The sequence below is a fragment of the Kogia breviceps genome, chromosome 19, assembly GCF_026419965.1.
Source record: "Kogia breviceps isolate mKogBre1 chromosome 19, mKogBre1 haplotype 1, whole genome shotgun sequence".
Classification (NCBI taxonomy): domain Eukaryota; kingdom Metazoa; phylum Chordata; class Mammalia; order Artiodactyla; family Physeteridae; genus Kogia; species Kogia breviceps.
The window spans coordinates 23,681,395-23,695,895 of record NC_081328.1 but is presented as its reverse complement, the minus strand read 5'-3'; the positions used below and the strand labels follow the sequence as shown (position 1 = coordinate 23,695,895).

The window sequence follows — 14,501 nt, the reverse complement described above, 5'->3', positions numbered from 1 at the left end:
GGGACTGGCAGGGAGTCCTCTATTATGAGCTCCTTCCGGAAAACCAAACAATTAATTCCAACAAGTACTGCTCCCAATCAGACCAACTGAAAGCAGCACTCGACAAAAAGCATCAACAGAAAACGCATAATCTTCCACCAGGACAACGCAAGTCCACGTGTTTCTTTGATGACTAGGCAAAAACTGTTACAGCTTGGCTGGGACGTTCTGATTCATCTGCTGTATTCAACAGACACTGCACCTTCAGATTTCCACGTATTTAGGTCTTTACAAAATTCCTTTAATGGAAAAAATTTCAATTCCCTGGAAAACTGTAAAAGGTACCTGGAACAGTTCTTTGCTCAAAACGATAAAAAGTTTTCAGAAGACAGAATTATGAAGTTGTCTGAAAAATCGCAGAAGGTAGTGGATCAAAAGGGTGAATACGTTGTTCAATAAAGTTCTAGGTGAAAATGAAAAATATGTCTTTTATTTTTATTTAAAAACCGAAGGCACTTTTTGGCCAACACAATAGCTTCTTTCAAAGTGGGTTTGAAAGTTAAGAATCTATAAAGAATCTAGGTTTATTAATTTCCATTATAACAGTAAAGTTATTGAGTAAATGTATTTGATTTTAATGTATTTTTCTCTCCTTGTATATTAGCATAAATCCAATTCTAAGCAACTACAAATGTATTTTAGACTGGTACAGTGAAACCATTACATATATAAATGAACAAACCCCTAAAAGCCAATGACCTTCAAACAAGAATTTCTCAAATCGCACTCCAGGGAACAGAGAAATGTTATGACCTAACACACAGAAAAAAGTCTTAACCTCTATCAATCTAGGAAACATTAAGTTATACCAAAAGTAAAAAGTGAGAAATCCAACTTTAGCAAAATAAGCTTGGTACTTAAAAGACTACTGATTTTGTACTAAAGACAACCAGTTTGAAGTCCTAGTCCTGCCATACACCAATCATGTGGCTCAGAGTCTGTTAATGTGTAAAACTGGAATAATATCTACCGCTGCTTGCTTTGCTGGTCTGTTAGATCAAGCATGAAGCTGTATGTGAGACAGCTTTGTAAACTGCTATAGGCTGAATCGTGTCCCCACCCCAAACTCATTTGTTCCAGTCCCAACCACCAGTACCTCATAGTGTAACTATATTTGGAGATAAACCCTTCAGAGGACAAAATGAGAAGGCAGCCATCTGCAAGCCAGAGAGAGAGGTCTCAGGGAAAACCAAACTGCCAATACCTTGATCTTGGACTACCAGCCTCCAGAACACTGAGAAAATAAATTTCTGTTGTTTAAGCCTCTTAGTCTGCGGTGTTTTGTTATGGAAGCAATAACAAACTAATACACTATCAAGTGCCATACAAAAGATATTCATAAAACCCACCACAACTGGGTTTACGTCTTTTAAAAGATAGTTGCTTAAAGCTCACCAAGGATAATGATATAACATAACTGGTATCATATGATAAATACCAAAATTTATAGCTTTCATTCAAATATTTATTGATGCATACTATGTGTATCCCTCCTTGACCTTATTTCCTCCAAAGGTAGACTTTTAAATAGATACCTTTAATAAAGTCAAGGTAGTTCCTTTTACTCTTAGTTTGCTGAATAATTTGGCCATGAATGAAGATCAAATATAATTGAATGTTATTTTAAAAATTAATATTACTCTATTCATTTCTACTTATATGTTCATGTGGTTTTGCCCTTTAAACTCTTGAGTTACAATCAAGAGATTTTTCTGATAATGAAACATTCCTTTCATTCCTTTGATTAACCCTACCAAGTCTTGCTTTCTTGTTTTGTTTTAGTAAGTATACTACTAATTTTGATTTGTCAGTATTTTAAGATTATGGTATTTATGTTTATAATAGAGTTGGGCTTTTAATTTCGTTTTCTTATAGTGTTCTTATGCTGACTGGTTATTAACATTACATCAATCTCAAAGACTGAGATGTTAGCTTTGGTACATTTTGCATTCTTTAAGGAAAAAAAAGTGCTTATGATAGATAACAGATATTTAAAGATCTGGTAAAAATTTTCCATTAGTTTGGATCTGATGTTTTTTGATGCCTTTTGACTATATACTTCCAATATAATTTAGGTAATGTTTCTTAGTTTAAATTATATTCTTTCTTAAGGCATTTTTGGTAATTACAATTTCCTGGAAAATTATCTTCTTCATGTAGATTCTACCTGAATAAAGTTGCTCATTTTTGTAAAGCACATAGAATAGTGCCTGGTATATAGTAAATGCTATATCCATACTTACTTTTTAAAATATGTTTATTATTTAAATTTCTACTATATCTGTAGTCATGTCCCTTTTTTCTTCCCAATATACTGTCGGACATTTTCTTCATTTTTCTCAATCAACCTTTTTTTTTTTTTTTTGCGGTACGCAGGCCTCTCACTGCTGTGGCCTCTCCCATTGCGGAGCACAGGCTCCGGATGTGCAGGCTCAGCGGCCATGGCTCATGGGCCTAGCTGCTCCGCGGCATGTGGGATCCTCCCAGACTGGGGCACAAACCCATGTCCCCTGCATCGGCAGGCACACTCTCAACCACTGCGCCACCAGGGAAGCCCTAGAGTATCTTCTATTAAATTAATTTATTCAAAGATCCAATACTGGGTATGTTGATCCTCTCAACTATATCATGGCACTCTCCTGTTATTTCATCACTACCTCTGTGATTTCCTTCCATTTTATGCTTCTATACCATTGTTCTTCTGTCTTTTTTCACTTATTCATAATTTCTTAAACTGCATTTTAGACTAAAAGTTTCCTTCTAAATATCCTTTAGCTACATCTGACTATTTTACTATTTTATTTTATTTTATTTATTTATTTTGGGGGCGGGTATGCAGGCCTCTCACTGCTGTGGCCTCTCCCGTTGCGGAGCACAGGCTCCGGACGCACAGGCTCAGCGGCCATGGCTCACGGGCCCAGCCGCTCCGCGGCATGTGGGATCTTCCCAGACCGGGGCACGAACCCGTGTCCCCTGCATCGGCAGGCGGATTCTCAACCACTGCGCCACCAGGGAAGCCCCATGACTATTTTAATAATTTATCATTTCAATGGCAATGTCCTCCTTCACTCAAGAACTATCTAGATATTTAACATATATTTAAATGCATACTTACATATATATATGTAAATTTTTTAACTGTGTTTTTGCTTTTGATGTCTATCTTAATTATACTGTGGTCACAGACCATGTTGTTTATATAAATTTATTAAATTTCTTCAGAATTCTATATACCTTAGTATGTGACAAAATGTTGAAACTGTTCCATGTGGACTTAAAAAGAATATATATTCTTCAGTTTGGGATTCAGAATTCCACATATACCTTTTAAATACAGCTCTCAATTTTCTCTTTCAAAGATCTTCTATTCTCACAATCTTTTGTTAGTTGGAACTATTAGTTTACCAGATTTAAATAAAATAAAATAATTTATTTTTAATCACTCACTACAGACAGTAATTTTATGAAAATCTTATAATTCTGTCAGTATCTGCGTTATATATAATGAATTTATGTTTTTGGAACACAAAATCATAACTGTCCTATCTTCCAAAGGTAGACTGTTCCCTTTTTATCACTCATAATATTTTTACTTTAAATTTCTCATCATTCTCTAGATCTGTCTTAAGAAGTTCATCATGGGATTTTTAAAACTTTGACTTAATCCATTGTCAGTGTCATCCACTAATGACAACACACAAAATCCAAAAAAATACTCAACCCAAAAATAACCAAAAAAAAAAAGGAACAAACAGCAAGATATTAGACTCAAACTTCACCCTATAAGTAAGCATACTAAACATCCCAGTGAAAAGTCAAAGACTGTCAGACTGAATTAAAAAAACTAGAGCCAATTGTATGCTGCCTACAAGACACACACACTTTAAATATTTAGGAAAAAATACATTAAAAATAAAATGACAGAATAAGATATGACATAGTAATACTAGTTAAAAGAAAGCTAAAATGGCTTTTTGACATCAAATATACTAGATTTCAAAGCAAACAGAAAGTCTTTCACACTGATAACGGAAACAATTCATCAAGAGAATATAACAGTCCTTGGACTTCCCTGGTGGCACAGTGGTTAAGAATCCGCTTGCCAATGCAGGGGACATGGGTTTCAGCCCTGGTCAGGGAAGATCCCACATACCATGGAGCAACTAAGCCAGTGTGCCACAACTACTGAACCCTCGTGCCACAACTACTGAAGCTTGCACGCCTAGAGCCCATGCTCCACAACAAGAAGCCACCACAATGAGAAGCATGCCCACCGCAACGAAGAGTAGCCCCCGCGCGCCACAAGAAGAGAAAGCCCATGAGGAACAACAACGACCCAACGCAGCCAAAAATAAATAAGTAAAATAAATAATGTTTTTTTAAGTTAAAAAAAAAAAGAGAGAGAATATAACAGTCCTAGATGTTTATGCCTCTACTAGTATGGCTTCAAAACTTATGAAGTTGGGGACTTCCCTGGTGGTTCAGTGGTGAAGACTCCACACTCCCAATGCAGGGGGCCTGGATTTGATGCCTGGTCAGGGAACTAGATCTCGCATGCCACAACTAAAAGATCCCATGTGCCACACCTAAGACTTGGCTCAGACAAATAAATAAATATTTTTTAAAAAACAAAAACCAAACGAACAAAACCCAAAATATATGAAGCAAAAACCGATAGAACTGCAAGAAACAGACAAATCCATAACTATTGCTGAAAATTCCAATACCCCTCACTCAATAATTGATAAAACAAGGAGACAGAAAATTCGCAATGATATAGTAGACTTGAACATCAGCATCAACCAACTTGACCTGACATTATAGACTATCCGAAAAATCCCCAAATATTTGGAAACTACTTGAGTCAAAGAACTCACAAGGGATATACGAATGTATTTCAAACAGAAAGGTCTCAAATCAATAACGCCAGCTTCCATCCTAAGATTTTAGGAAAAAAAGAACAAATGTAACTCAAACTAAGCAAAAGAAAATAATTAAATCAAAACAATAAAAAAGAAAGAAAAACAACAGAAAAAAACAAAACCAAAACCTAGTTGAGAAGAGCAACAAAAATCAATATCCTCGGGCTTCCCTGGTGGCGCAGTGGTTGAGAGTCCGCCTGCCGATGCAGGGGACACGGGTTCGTGCCCCGGTCCGGGAAGGTCCCACATGCCGCAGAGCGGATGGGCCCATCAGCCATGGCCGCTGAGCCTGCGCGTCCGGAGCCTGTGGTCCACAACGGGAGAGGCCACAACAGTGACAGGCCCACATACCAAAAAAAAAAAAAAAAAAGTCAATATCCTCTAGCCAGACTGATCAGGGAAAAAAGATAGAAGATACAAATTACCAATGTCAAGATAGAAGTGACATGATTTCATTCTACAAATGTTAAAAGGATAATAAGGGAATATTATTAATTTTATGCCAATAAATTTAGCAAATTCAAATAAAATGGAATAACTACTTGAAAGACACAAACTACCAAAGCTCGCTCAAAAAGAAGCAGGCAGGGACTTCCCTGGTGGCGCAGTGGTTAAGAATCCACCTGCCAATGCAGGGAACACAGTTTCGAGCCCAGGTCCGGGAAGATCCCACATGCCGCGAAGCAACTAAGCCCCTGTGCCACAACTACTGAGCCTGGACTCTAGAGCCCGAGAGCCACAACTACCGAAGCTTGTGTGCCTAGAGCCCGTGCTCCGCAACAAGAGAAGCTACCACAATGAGAAGCCCTCACACCACAACAAAGAGTAGCCCCTGCTCGCCACATCTAGAGAAAGCCCACACGCAGCAACAAAGACCCATGCAGCCAAAAATAAATGAATGAATGAATGAATTTAAAAAAAGAAGTAGTACGCAATATGAACTGCCCTACATCTAATTTTTTTTTTGGTTGCACTGTGCAGCATGTAAGATCTTAGTTCCCTGATCAGGGAATGAACCTGTGCCCCCTGCAGAGGAAGCACGGAGTCTTAACCAATGGACTGACAGGGAAGTCCCAAGAACTACCCTGTATCTATTAAAGAAACTGAAAACTTTTTGTTTTCCTTCTTTCTTTCCACAAAGAAAACAAGGCCCAAATGGCTTCATTGGTGTATTCTATGAAACATCTAAGGAAGAAACATCAGTTCTATACAACTCCTTCCAAAATACTGAAGAGGGCATAATTTAAAGCTCATTCGTTAAGGCCAGCATTACTCTGATAACAAAGCCAGACAACGATTCTTTGAGAAAAGAAAACTACAGTCTAATATGCCTCATGTACAGAAGTGCAAAAATCTTAGTTAATCAAATCCAGTAATATATTAAAAAGACAATACATCAATCAACTTAGGGTTTTTATCCCAGGATAAAAGTTGGTTTAATATTTTTCTTAAATGTTCATCTATTTTAAGAACTAAAAGGAAAAACCATATGATCATCTCAATACATGCAGAAAAATAACCTGACAAAATCCAACATTCAATCCTAATGAAAACTCTCATCAAACGGAATAGAAACAAATTCCTAAACCCGATGAAGGACATCTACAATAAACCCACAGCTAACATCATACTTAAATCAACATTATACGAGAAGTTCTGCGCAGTAACACCTAACAAGAAATAAAAGGCAGCCAGATCAGAAAAAAATCTGTCTTGGACTTCCATGGTGGTCCACTGGCTAAGACATTGCGCTCCAAATGCAGGCGGCCCGGGTTCAATTCCTAGTCAGGAAACTAAATCTCACATGCCGCAACTAAGAGTTCACATGCTGCAATTGAAGATCCTGTGTGCCACAACTAAGACCCAGCAGCCAAATAAATAAACAGAAACACAGAAAGACAGGAAAGGAAGGAAAGGAGGGGGGAAGGGGGGGAAGAGGAAGGTAGGGAAGGAAGGAGGGAGGGAGGGAGGTTGGGAGGTTGGGAGGGAGGGAGGGAGGGAGGGAATCTGTCTTTATTCAGAGATGACATGACTACCTGCAGGCAATCCAATGAATCTACAAGATAGCCACTAGAACTAATAAATGAATTTAGCAAAATTGCAGTATACGAGATCAATTTACAAAAATCAATTGTATAGATACAAGTCAGAAATTGGAATTTTTAAAAAACATCCTTTATCATAATATCAAAAATTCTGAAATACTGAATAAATCTGACAAAAGATGTGAAAAACTTGTACCTTGAAAGCCTCAAAACAGTGCTGAAATAAAGTCTTCTTCATGAAATGAAGACTCAGTACTGCTAAAATGTCACATCTCCCTAAATTGATCTATAGATACAGTGTAATTCTAATTAAAACCCCAAAACGTTTTTTGGCAGAAATTAATGAGCTGATTCTAAAGTTCATATGAAGATGCAAAGGATCTGGAATAACAAAAAACAACTCTAAAAAAAGGAAGAGCAAAGTTGGAGAGCTAACACTGCCTTTTATTATAAAGCAACAATGATCAAAACAGTGCAGTAGTGACATAAAATAAATCAATAGACAATGTGTATAAGGACTAAGTTTTGAAAAAGATGCAAAAGCAATTCAGTGAAGAAAGGCTAGTCTTCAACAAATGGTGCTGGAACAACTGGATAGCCATATATAGAAAACAAAAACAAAGACTACCTTGGATCCATACCTCACATACAAAAATGGACCAGGGACTTCCCTGGTGGTCCAGTGGTTAAGACTCAGTGCTCCCAATTCAGGGAGCCTGGGTTCGATTCCTGGTCAGGGAACTAGATCCTTCATGCCGCAACTAAAAGATCCTGAATACTGCAACTAAGACCCGGTGCAGCTAAATAAATAAATTTTTTTTAAAAAAGGATCAAAATGGATCATATGCCTAAATATAAAACCTAGCACTACAAAACTTCTAGAAGAAAACACATGAGAAAATCTTTGTCACCTTGGGTTAGGTAAAGATTCCTTAACTATGACAGCAAAAGAAGAAATTGATAACTCACACTTCATCAAAATTTTAAAACTTCCCTTTAAAAGACTTTCAAGAGAATGAAAAGACAAGCCATAACTTGAAGAAAATCTTTGCAAAGTACCTACCTAATAAAGGACTTCTATCCAGTTTTTTTTATAAAGAACTCTCACAACTCAGTAAAAAACCAAACAAGTCAATAATATGATAGGCAAAAGATCTGAACAACAACAAAGAAAAAGATCTGAACAGACACCTCAAGAAAGAAGATATATGGATGGCAAATAAGTTCAAGAAAGGATGCTTAGCATCATTCGGTATAAGGCAAATGCAAATTAAAACCATAATGAAATATTATTACACTCCTCTGAGAACAGCTAAAATTAAAGATTGACTATATCATGCATTAGCAAGGATGTGGAGGAACTGGCACTCTCGAAGACTACTGATGGAAATATAAATGGTACAATCTCTTTGGGAAAACAGACAGCATTTATTGAAAACCTAATCATGTATCTACCACTCTATCTTAGGAGGACCCAAGAGAAAAGGAAATATATGTTCATGTATAGATTTGTAAATGAATGTTCACTGCCACTTTATTTGTAAAACCCAAAACCAGAAAGCAAACCAAATGACCATAAACAGTTGAATGGAAAAACAAATTGTGGTATATACATACAATGGAATACTACTCAGCAATTAAAAAGGAAACACCTATTGATATATGAATGAACTGCAAAATAATTCTGCTAAGTAAAAGAAGTCAGACATAAAACAAGTATATAATGTGTATGATTCCAATCATAAAATGCTAGAAAAGGTAAAATTATCTATAATGACAGAAAGGAGACAGGGGGTTGCCTGGGGAGGTAAGTGTTGGGAGAAGCAGAAGGAGAATTTATAAAGAGGCACAAAAAATTCTGGAGGAAAAAAGTCACTACTTTGACTATGGTGATGGTTTCACAGGTGTATACATTTGTCAAACCCTGTCAAATTATACACTTTAAATACATGCAGCTTATTTTTTGTCAATTATCCTTCAATAAAGCTGTTAAAAGAAAAAAAAAAGTGCACAGATCCCCAGATCCCACCCCTACTCCACTTATAGTTGCTTTAAATTTGTCCTATCACTCCAGCAGAAGGCTGCTAGTTTATTCTCTGGAAGGGATAAAATAAAATCTCTGGACTAGGAGAACAACATGCACAATTAAGAATGGGAATACCGGGGAATTCCCTGGCAGTCCAGTGGTTAGGACTCCGAGCTTTCACCACCCAGGGCTCTGGTTGGGGAACTGAGATCCTGCAAGCCATGCAGCACTGTCAAAAATATACTGAAGAGAAAAACAAGAATATATAAATACCTATGTACTGAACTCTACCAGCCAAACTATCAACCAAATGTAAAGACTGAATAAAAATATTTTCAGACATGCAGTCTCGAAAAATTTATTCTGATTACCCTTTCATGAAAGCCATAGAGGAAGTGTGATACCAAAACAAACGTGTAAATCAAGAGTATGGAAGCATGGAAATCAGGAAACACGGGATTCAACCCAAGAAAGAAATGAAGGGGATCCCCAGGATGATAATTAAGAGAACAACTGCATGAGACAGCTGTGTATCAGGCACAGAGAGGAATTCAAGAATTCCAAAAACCAAATTCAAGACAGATAAAATTATCAAATATTTATGTGACACTATACATTTTATTTATTCATTCACTATGTACTTTATCCCCACCTACCCCGAATCTAAATTATAAACTCTGTGAGGATTTTTTTTGCCATTGTGTCCACTGTTGTGTTCCAAAGCACCTAAAGCAATGCCTGCTATCTATTTGGTATGTAATAAAAATTTCCTGGGCTTCCCTGGTGGCGCAGTGATTGAGAGTCTGCCTGCCAATGCAGGGGACACGGGTTCGAGCCCTGGTCTGGGAAGATCCCACATGACGTGGAGCAACTAGGCCCGTGAGCCATAACTACTGAGCCTGCGTGTCTGGAGCTTGTGCTCCGCAACAAGAGAGGCTGCAACAGTGAGAGGCCCACGCACCGCAACGAAGAGTGGCCCCCGCTTGCCACAACTAGAGAAAGCCCTCGCACAGAAATGAAGACCCAACACAGCCAAAAATTTAAAAAATTTAAAAAAAAAAAGATGCCTCTCTTTAAAAAAAAAAAAAAAAAAATTTCCTTAATAAATAAAAATGCTAATTTTACCCTAAGAATCATTATGTGTAAGTAATTGGCAATAATATTCTATCTTGAAGTCACCACGTCAGAAGATTTTAATCTTTTAAAGATTTACAGATTCCTATTGGCTATTATTCCCAGTAAAAATAGTTGTTTTTTGCAAAAACAAAATTAGTATTATTTTATCTAGTTCCCATACATGATGGAGAAACCTTGAATCAGCTGATTCCTATTTCATAAAAATCCCTAGTATAGCACACAGATCCCCAGATCTTTTGATCTTATATAATCTGTCAAACAATAAAAAACAATAAAACTTTTAAAGTACATGAACAGAAAAAGGATAAAGACTTTATCTAATTTCATTTAATATTTCATCACCTGGTGCTCTACTTCCTGAAGTAAGGATTCCAACAGTTCTGTTTCTTGTGTCAGAGATGTCTTCTGACCTATTTAAAAAATAGCAGAAGACCAACACTCAGGCTTCTTACTGGTTCAAGAATGAAATTAAATTTCATTGAACATTTTCAATAACAAGGAATCAGTCTTAAGTAAGAAAAACTTCTTCATTACAGCTACCCTAAAAAATCTTTCCAGAGTTTTAATTATGGTAGCTTTGACAAGAGGATTTCAGAACCAACCCTAACTACAGTTACAGGCAAAGGACAATGCAGGTCTATTAAATACTTCTAAGAGATATACAGTGACAGTATACTTTGTAATGAAATTAACATTATTGCTTCTTCTAAAGGAATATAAAGCTATAGAAAACTAACATTTTTAATCAATCAACTCTTCTAAAATAATTCCTCCCCCAAAATTTAAATGCGGCCTAAAAAGAAGAATGTAGTAAGTGGGCCATTTGTTTACATTAAATGTCAGCATGAGGTATGTGCTTTGAACATAATAGGAACCTGTAAAAAAGAATGTCCAGAGAGGAAAACAGTCTCAAAGAAGCTGGAAACACAGAGGGATAAAGGAATTATTGTTACAGAAATTATTATTATAGAGAAGGAAGAAACTGCTTTACATGACACAAAAACAAAACAAAACAAAACAAAAGATAGGCACGCTTGCCAAATCAGACCACCTACTTTGTAAATCACAAAGTCTGAAGAGCTGGAAGCATATCCCATGAAGTTAGCAGAAGTTATATCAATTTGGTGTAATGTTAATTGATACAGAGGAACAATTAACAGGTAGAACTTCTATTTTTTAAAGCAATCTTTTCCTAGCCTATAATAACTCACCAACCACTGAACTTCAAGGACGTTCAAAGCACCATAGAAAAACTCACCCATTAGTGTTATAAGCTTATTCTTCAGCTGTGTGTCTAACCGTGCAATCATCATCTCCACTGCATTTCTAATTTCCCGAACACGCTCATCTTTTGCATTTCTTACAGCTTCGACATTTCTTTCCTAGAAGATAAACAGGTAAAAAAATTTTAGGACTCCTCTGGTGGTGCAGTGATTATGAATCCGCCTGCCAATGCAGGGGACATGGGTTCGATCCCTAGTCTGGGAAGATCCCACATGCCACGGAGCAGTTAAGCCCGTGCACCACAACTACTGAACCTGTGCTCTAGAGCCCGCGAGCCACAACTACTGATCCTGCGTGCCACAACTAGTGAAGCCCGCGCGCCTAGAGCCCGTGCTCCACAACAAGAGAAGCCATTGCGATGAGAAGCCCGCACACCACAACGAAGAGTAGCCGCTCACTGCAACTCGAGACGGCCCGTGCACAGCAACAAAGACCCAACACAGCCAAAAATGAATAAAATAAAATAAATAAATTTATATTAAAAAATTTTAATTGAAGAATTTTAAAAATAGAAGTAAATAGACATTAATGCAATCACTGCAATTATTCTTAAAGTCAGTTGAATTCCTGAAACTCAGAAAAAAATTCTTAAACAATTAAAGCATAATAAAGTACACAAGATTTTAACAGTTAAACAGAAAGATATGTAATTACAAAAAAAACTGCTTTAGGTAACACATACAAAACACATACTCAAAGCCCCAATCATATAGGAAACCACTGTTCAAAACCAAAAAATTATACTAAAGCCAGTTCACATCACACAAAACTCTAAAACAAAGTGAAAAATTTGAAAAACCACATCTACTCCAATTTACAAAGTTTAAAATATTTTTCAGAACCAAAGAAAGAAAAAAACAGGGTTTTTAAAGATTGCAGAGTACAGTTTTTTTAATAGCATACTACCAAAAATAAAAAGCAATCTTTCCTATACTTACTATTATTATAAGCACAAGCAGTGAAAATCTCAAACTAGAACAACCTCCCTAATGCCCAAATTAAAACGCTGTCAAGAGAAAATAATAGAATAAAAGGTAACTAAACAAAGGCCTAATAGAAGCCATCCAACTTGTTTATATTCCAAAATGACTTTGTGTAGCATACATGTAACTCAAAAACATTATTTTCTGTATAAAGAATGTTATAAATGATAATCTCAATCTTGATTCCTACATGAATAAAATAAAGACAACATCTTGAGTTAGCAATGGTCTGTAAACCTCAGGAATAACAGTCATTCTGGTAACTTTAAACAAAACATATTCCAAAAGTATATTTAGGGGCTTCCCTGGTGGCGCAGTCGTTGAGAGTCCGCCTGCCGATGCAGGGGACACGGCTTCGTGTCCCCGTCCGGGAAGATCCCACATGCCGCGGAGCGGCTGGGCCCGTAAGCCATGGCCGCTGAGCCTGCGCGTCCGGAGCCTGTGCTCCGCAACGGGAGAGGCCACAACAGCGAGAGGCCCGCGTACCACAAAAAAAAAAAAAGTATATTTAGTACTTAAATGTTTGATGCTTATTACATTTTCCCATAGAAATATTATTACTAATGGTAAATAGCTCACCAGAGCTCTTTGACCCATACAGTATCTAAAGAGTAGTGTTAAATATTCTTTGAATTCTTCAGTTTTAATTCAGGACATCAGAAATAGTTCATTCCCTGTTAGCAGAAACTCTCCCAAAGAATGAATGACTTAATGACTGTAAAAGTCAATACTGATTCTGTTTAGGAGTCAATTACTGACTATGTAACAAACAGGCTTATTTAACTCATTCACTGATTCTCTATTTCTGCATAAGAGGAGGCAATTCTCTGGCTCCAACTTCAGAACAGGCAAGGGGTTTGGATGCAAATTTCTCACGTAGTTTGAAGTTGGTGAGAACTATAAATATATCTTATCAAAATTTCAAATCTTGAGTTCAACATCTGATTGATTTATATTATAAAAAGTATACATTATAGACTATAAAAGGGATAATGATCTTTCAGTAGTAGTCTTACCACTTCTTGAACTAAGCTGATCAGTTCCATGAGACGCCGACGAAGTTTGGCTACCTCTTCATTCACTTTAGTAACATGCTGCTCATAAATTTCCGCCAAAGGTTTAAAGGTATGTCCACCATGCTATTTAAAGTAATGAGTAGTTTTTGAACATTTTCATATATCTCATCTGCATTTACATTCCTTCCTTAACACTCTATGGATACTAATAAACTGGTAAATAATTTCAAATGAATTTTATCTTCTGGCTGCCTTTACTTTGTTAAAACAGGCCAGAGTTTGCTTAAAATTGCTTGGCCCATATAGGAAATCCTTCAAGATTTTAGATAATGGACTTTAGCAAAATGTTTACTTATCTAGAAGTCTTCACTCATTAGAAAGAAGCAAAATCCTTAATAATGGCCCAAACCACCTGACACAACCTTATTTTGTCACTCTTCTTTTGGTCAGTACTAGCCTTCTTCCATGACCTCAAACCTCTTCCCACAGCCCTTTGCAAAAGAAATGCCTTATTCAAAAATAATTCTCTTTCATCCACCCTGTCCAAATGCTCCACCCACTTAACTCCTATTCAATCCTTTGGAGCTTAACTCAGGGTCAGGTCCCATGGTTATTCACTCTCATCAGCACTGTATACTTATTCCTAATCACAACAGCAATTAAGTACAGAACTATTTGTTTGATATCTGCCGTGTTCATCTCTGAACGCCCAGTCTCTAGCACAAATGAATAAATTAGAAAGGTACTTAAGGAAGAAAGATTAAAAAAAAAATCCTAAGAACTAGATGTCTGCATTCATATTGTTTCACAAATGTCTATAAAGTTTTTGTTCCATTTTAAAGAAACTAAAATTGGAAATCACAGCCAGGATATCAGTTCAACTGATATGAGCAGACATTTTACAGGTTTTCAATTAAAATAAAATATTTATGTAAGGGATGCACATCATACATCAAAATCTCCAACAGAAGAAGTTTCTGGGCTTCCCTGGTGGTGCAGTGGTTGAGAATCCGCCTGCCGATGCAGGAGACACGGGTTCGTGCCCTGGT

At 36.8% G+C, this 14,501-nt stretch overlaps 1 protein-coding gene across 5 annotated transcripts in view; it reads right to left on the bottom strand.

Annotated features, from left to right (window-relative positions):
- TRIM37 (tripartite motif containing 37) overlaps positions 1-14,501 on the bottom strand; it is a 123,519-nt gene that overhangs the window by 93,051 nt on the left and 15,967 nt on the right. For all 5 annotated transcript variants that reach the window (XM_059047698.2, XM_067021233.1, XM_067021235.1 and 2 more), the window contains exons 6-8: positions 13,453-13,575; positions 11,428-11,551; positions 10,512-10,579 (exon numbers count right to left, since the gene is read on the bottom strand). In XM_059047698.2, coding sequence (XP_058903681.2) covers positions 10,512-10,579; positions 11,428-11,551; positions 13,453-13,575 — 315 coding nt within the window. The remainder of the gene's footprint in view (positions 1-10,511; positions 10,580-11,427; positions 11,552-13,452; positions 13,576-14,501) is intronic.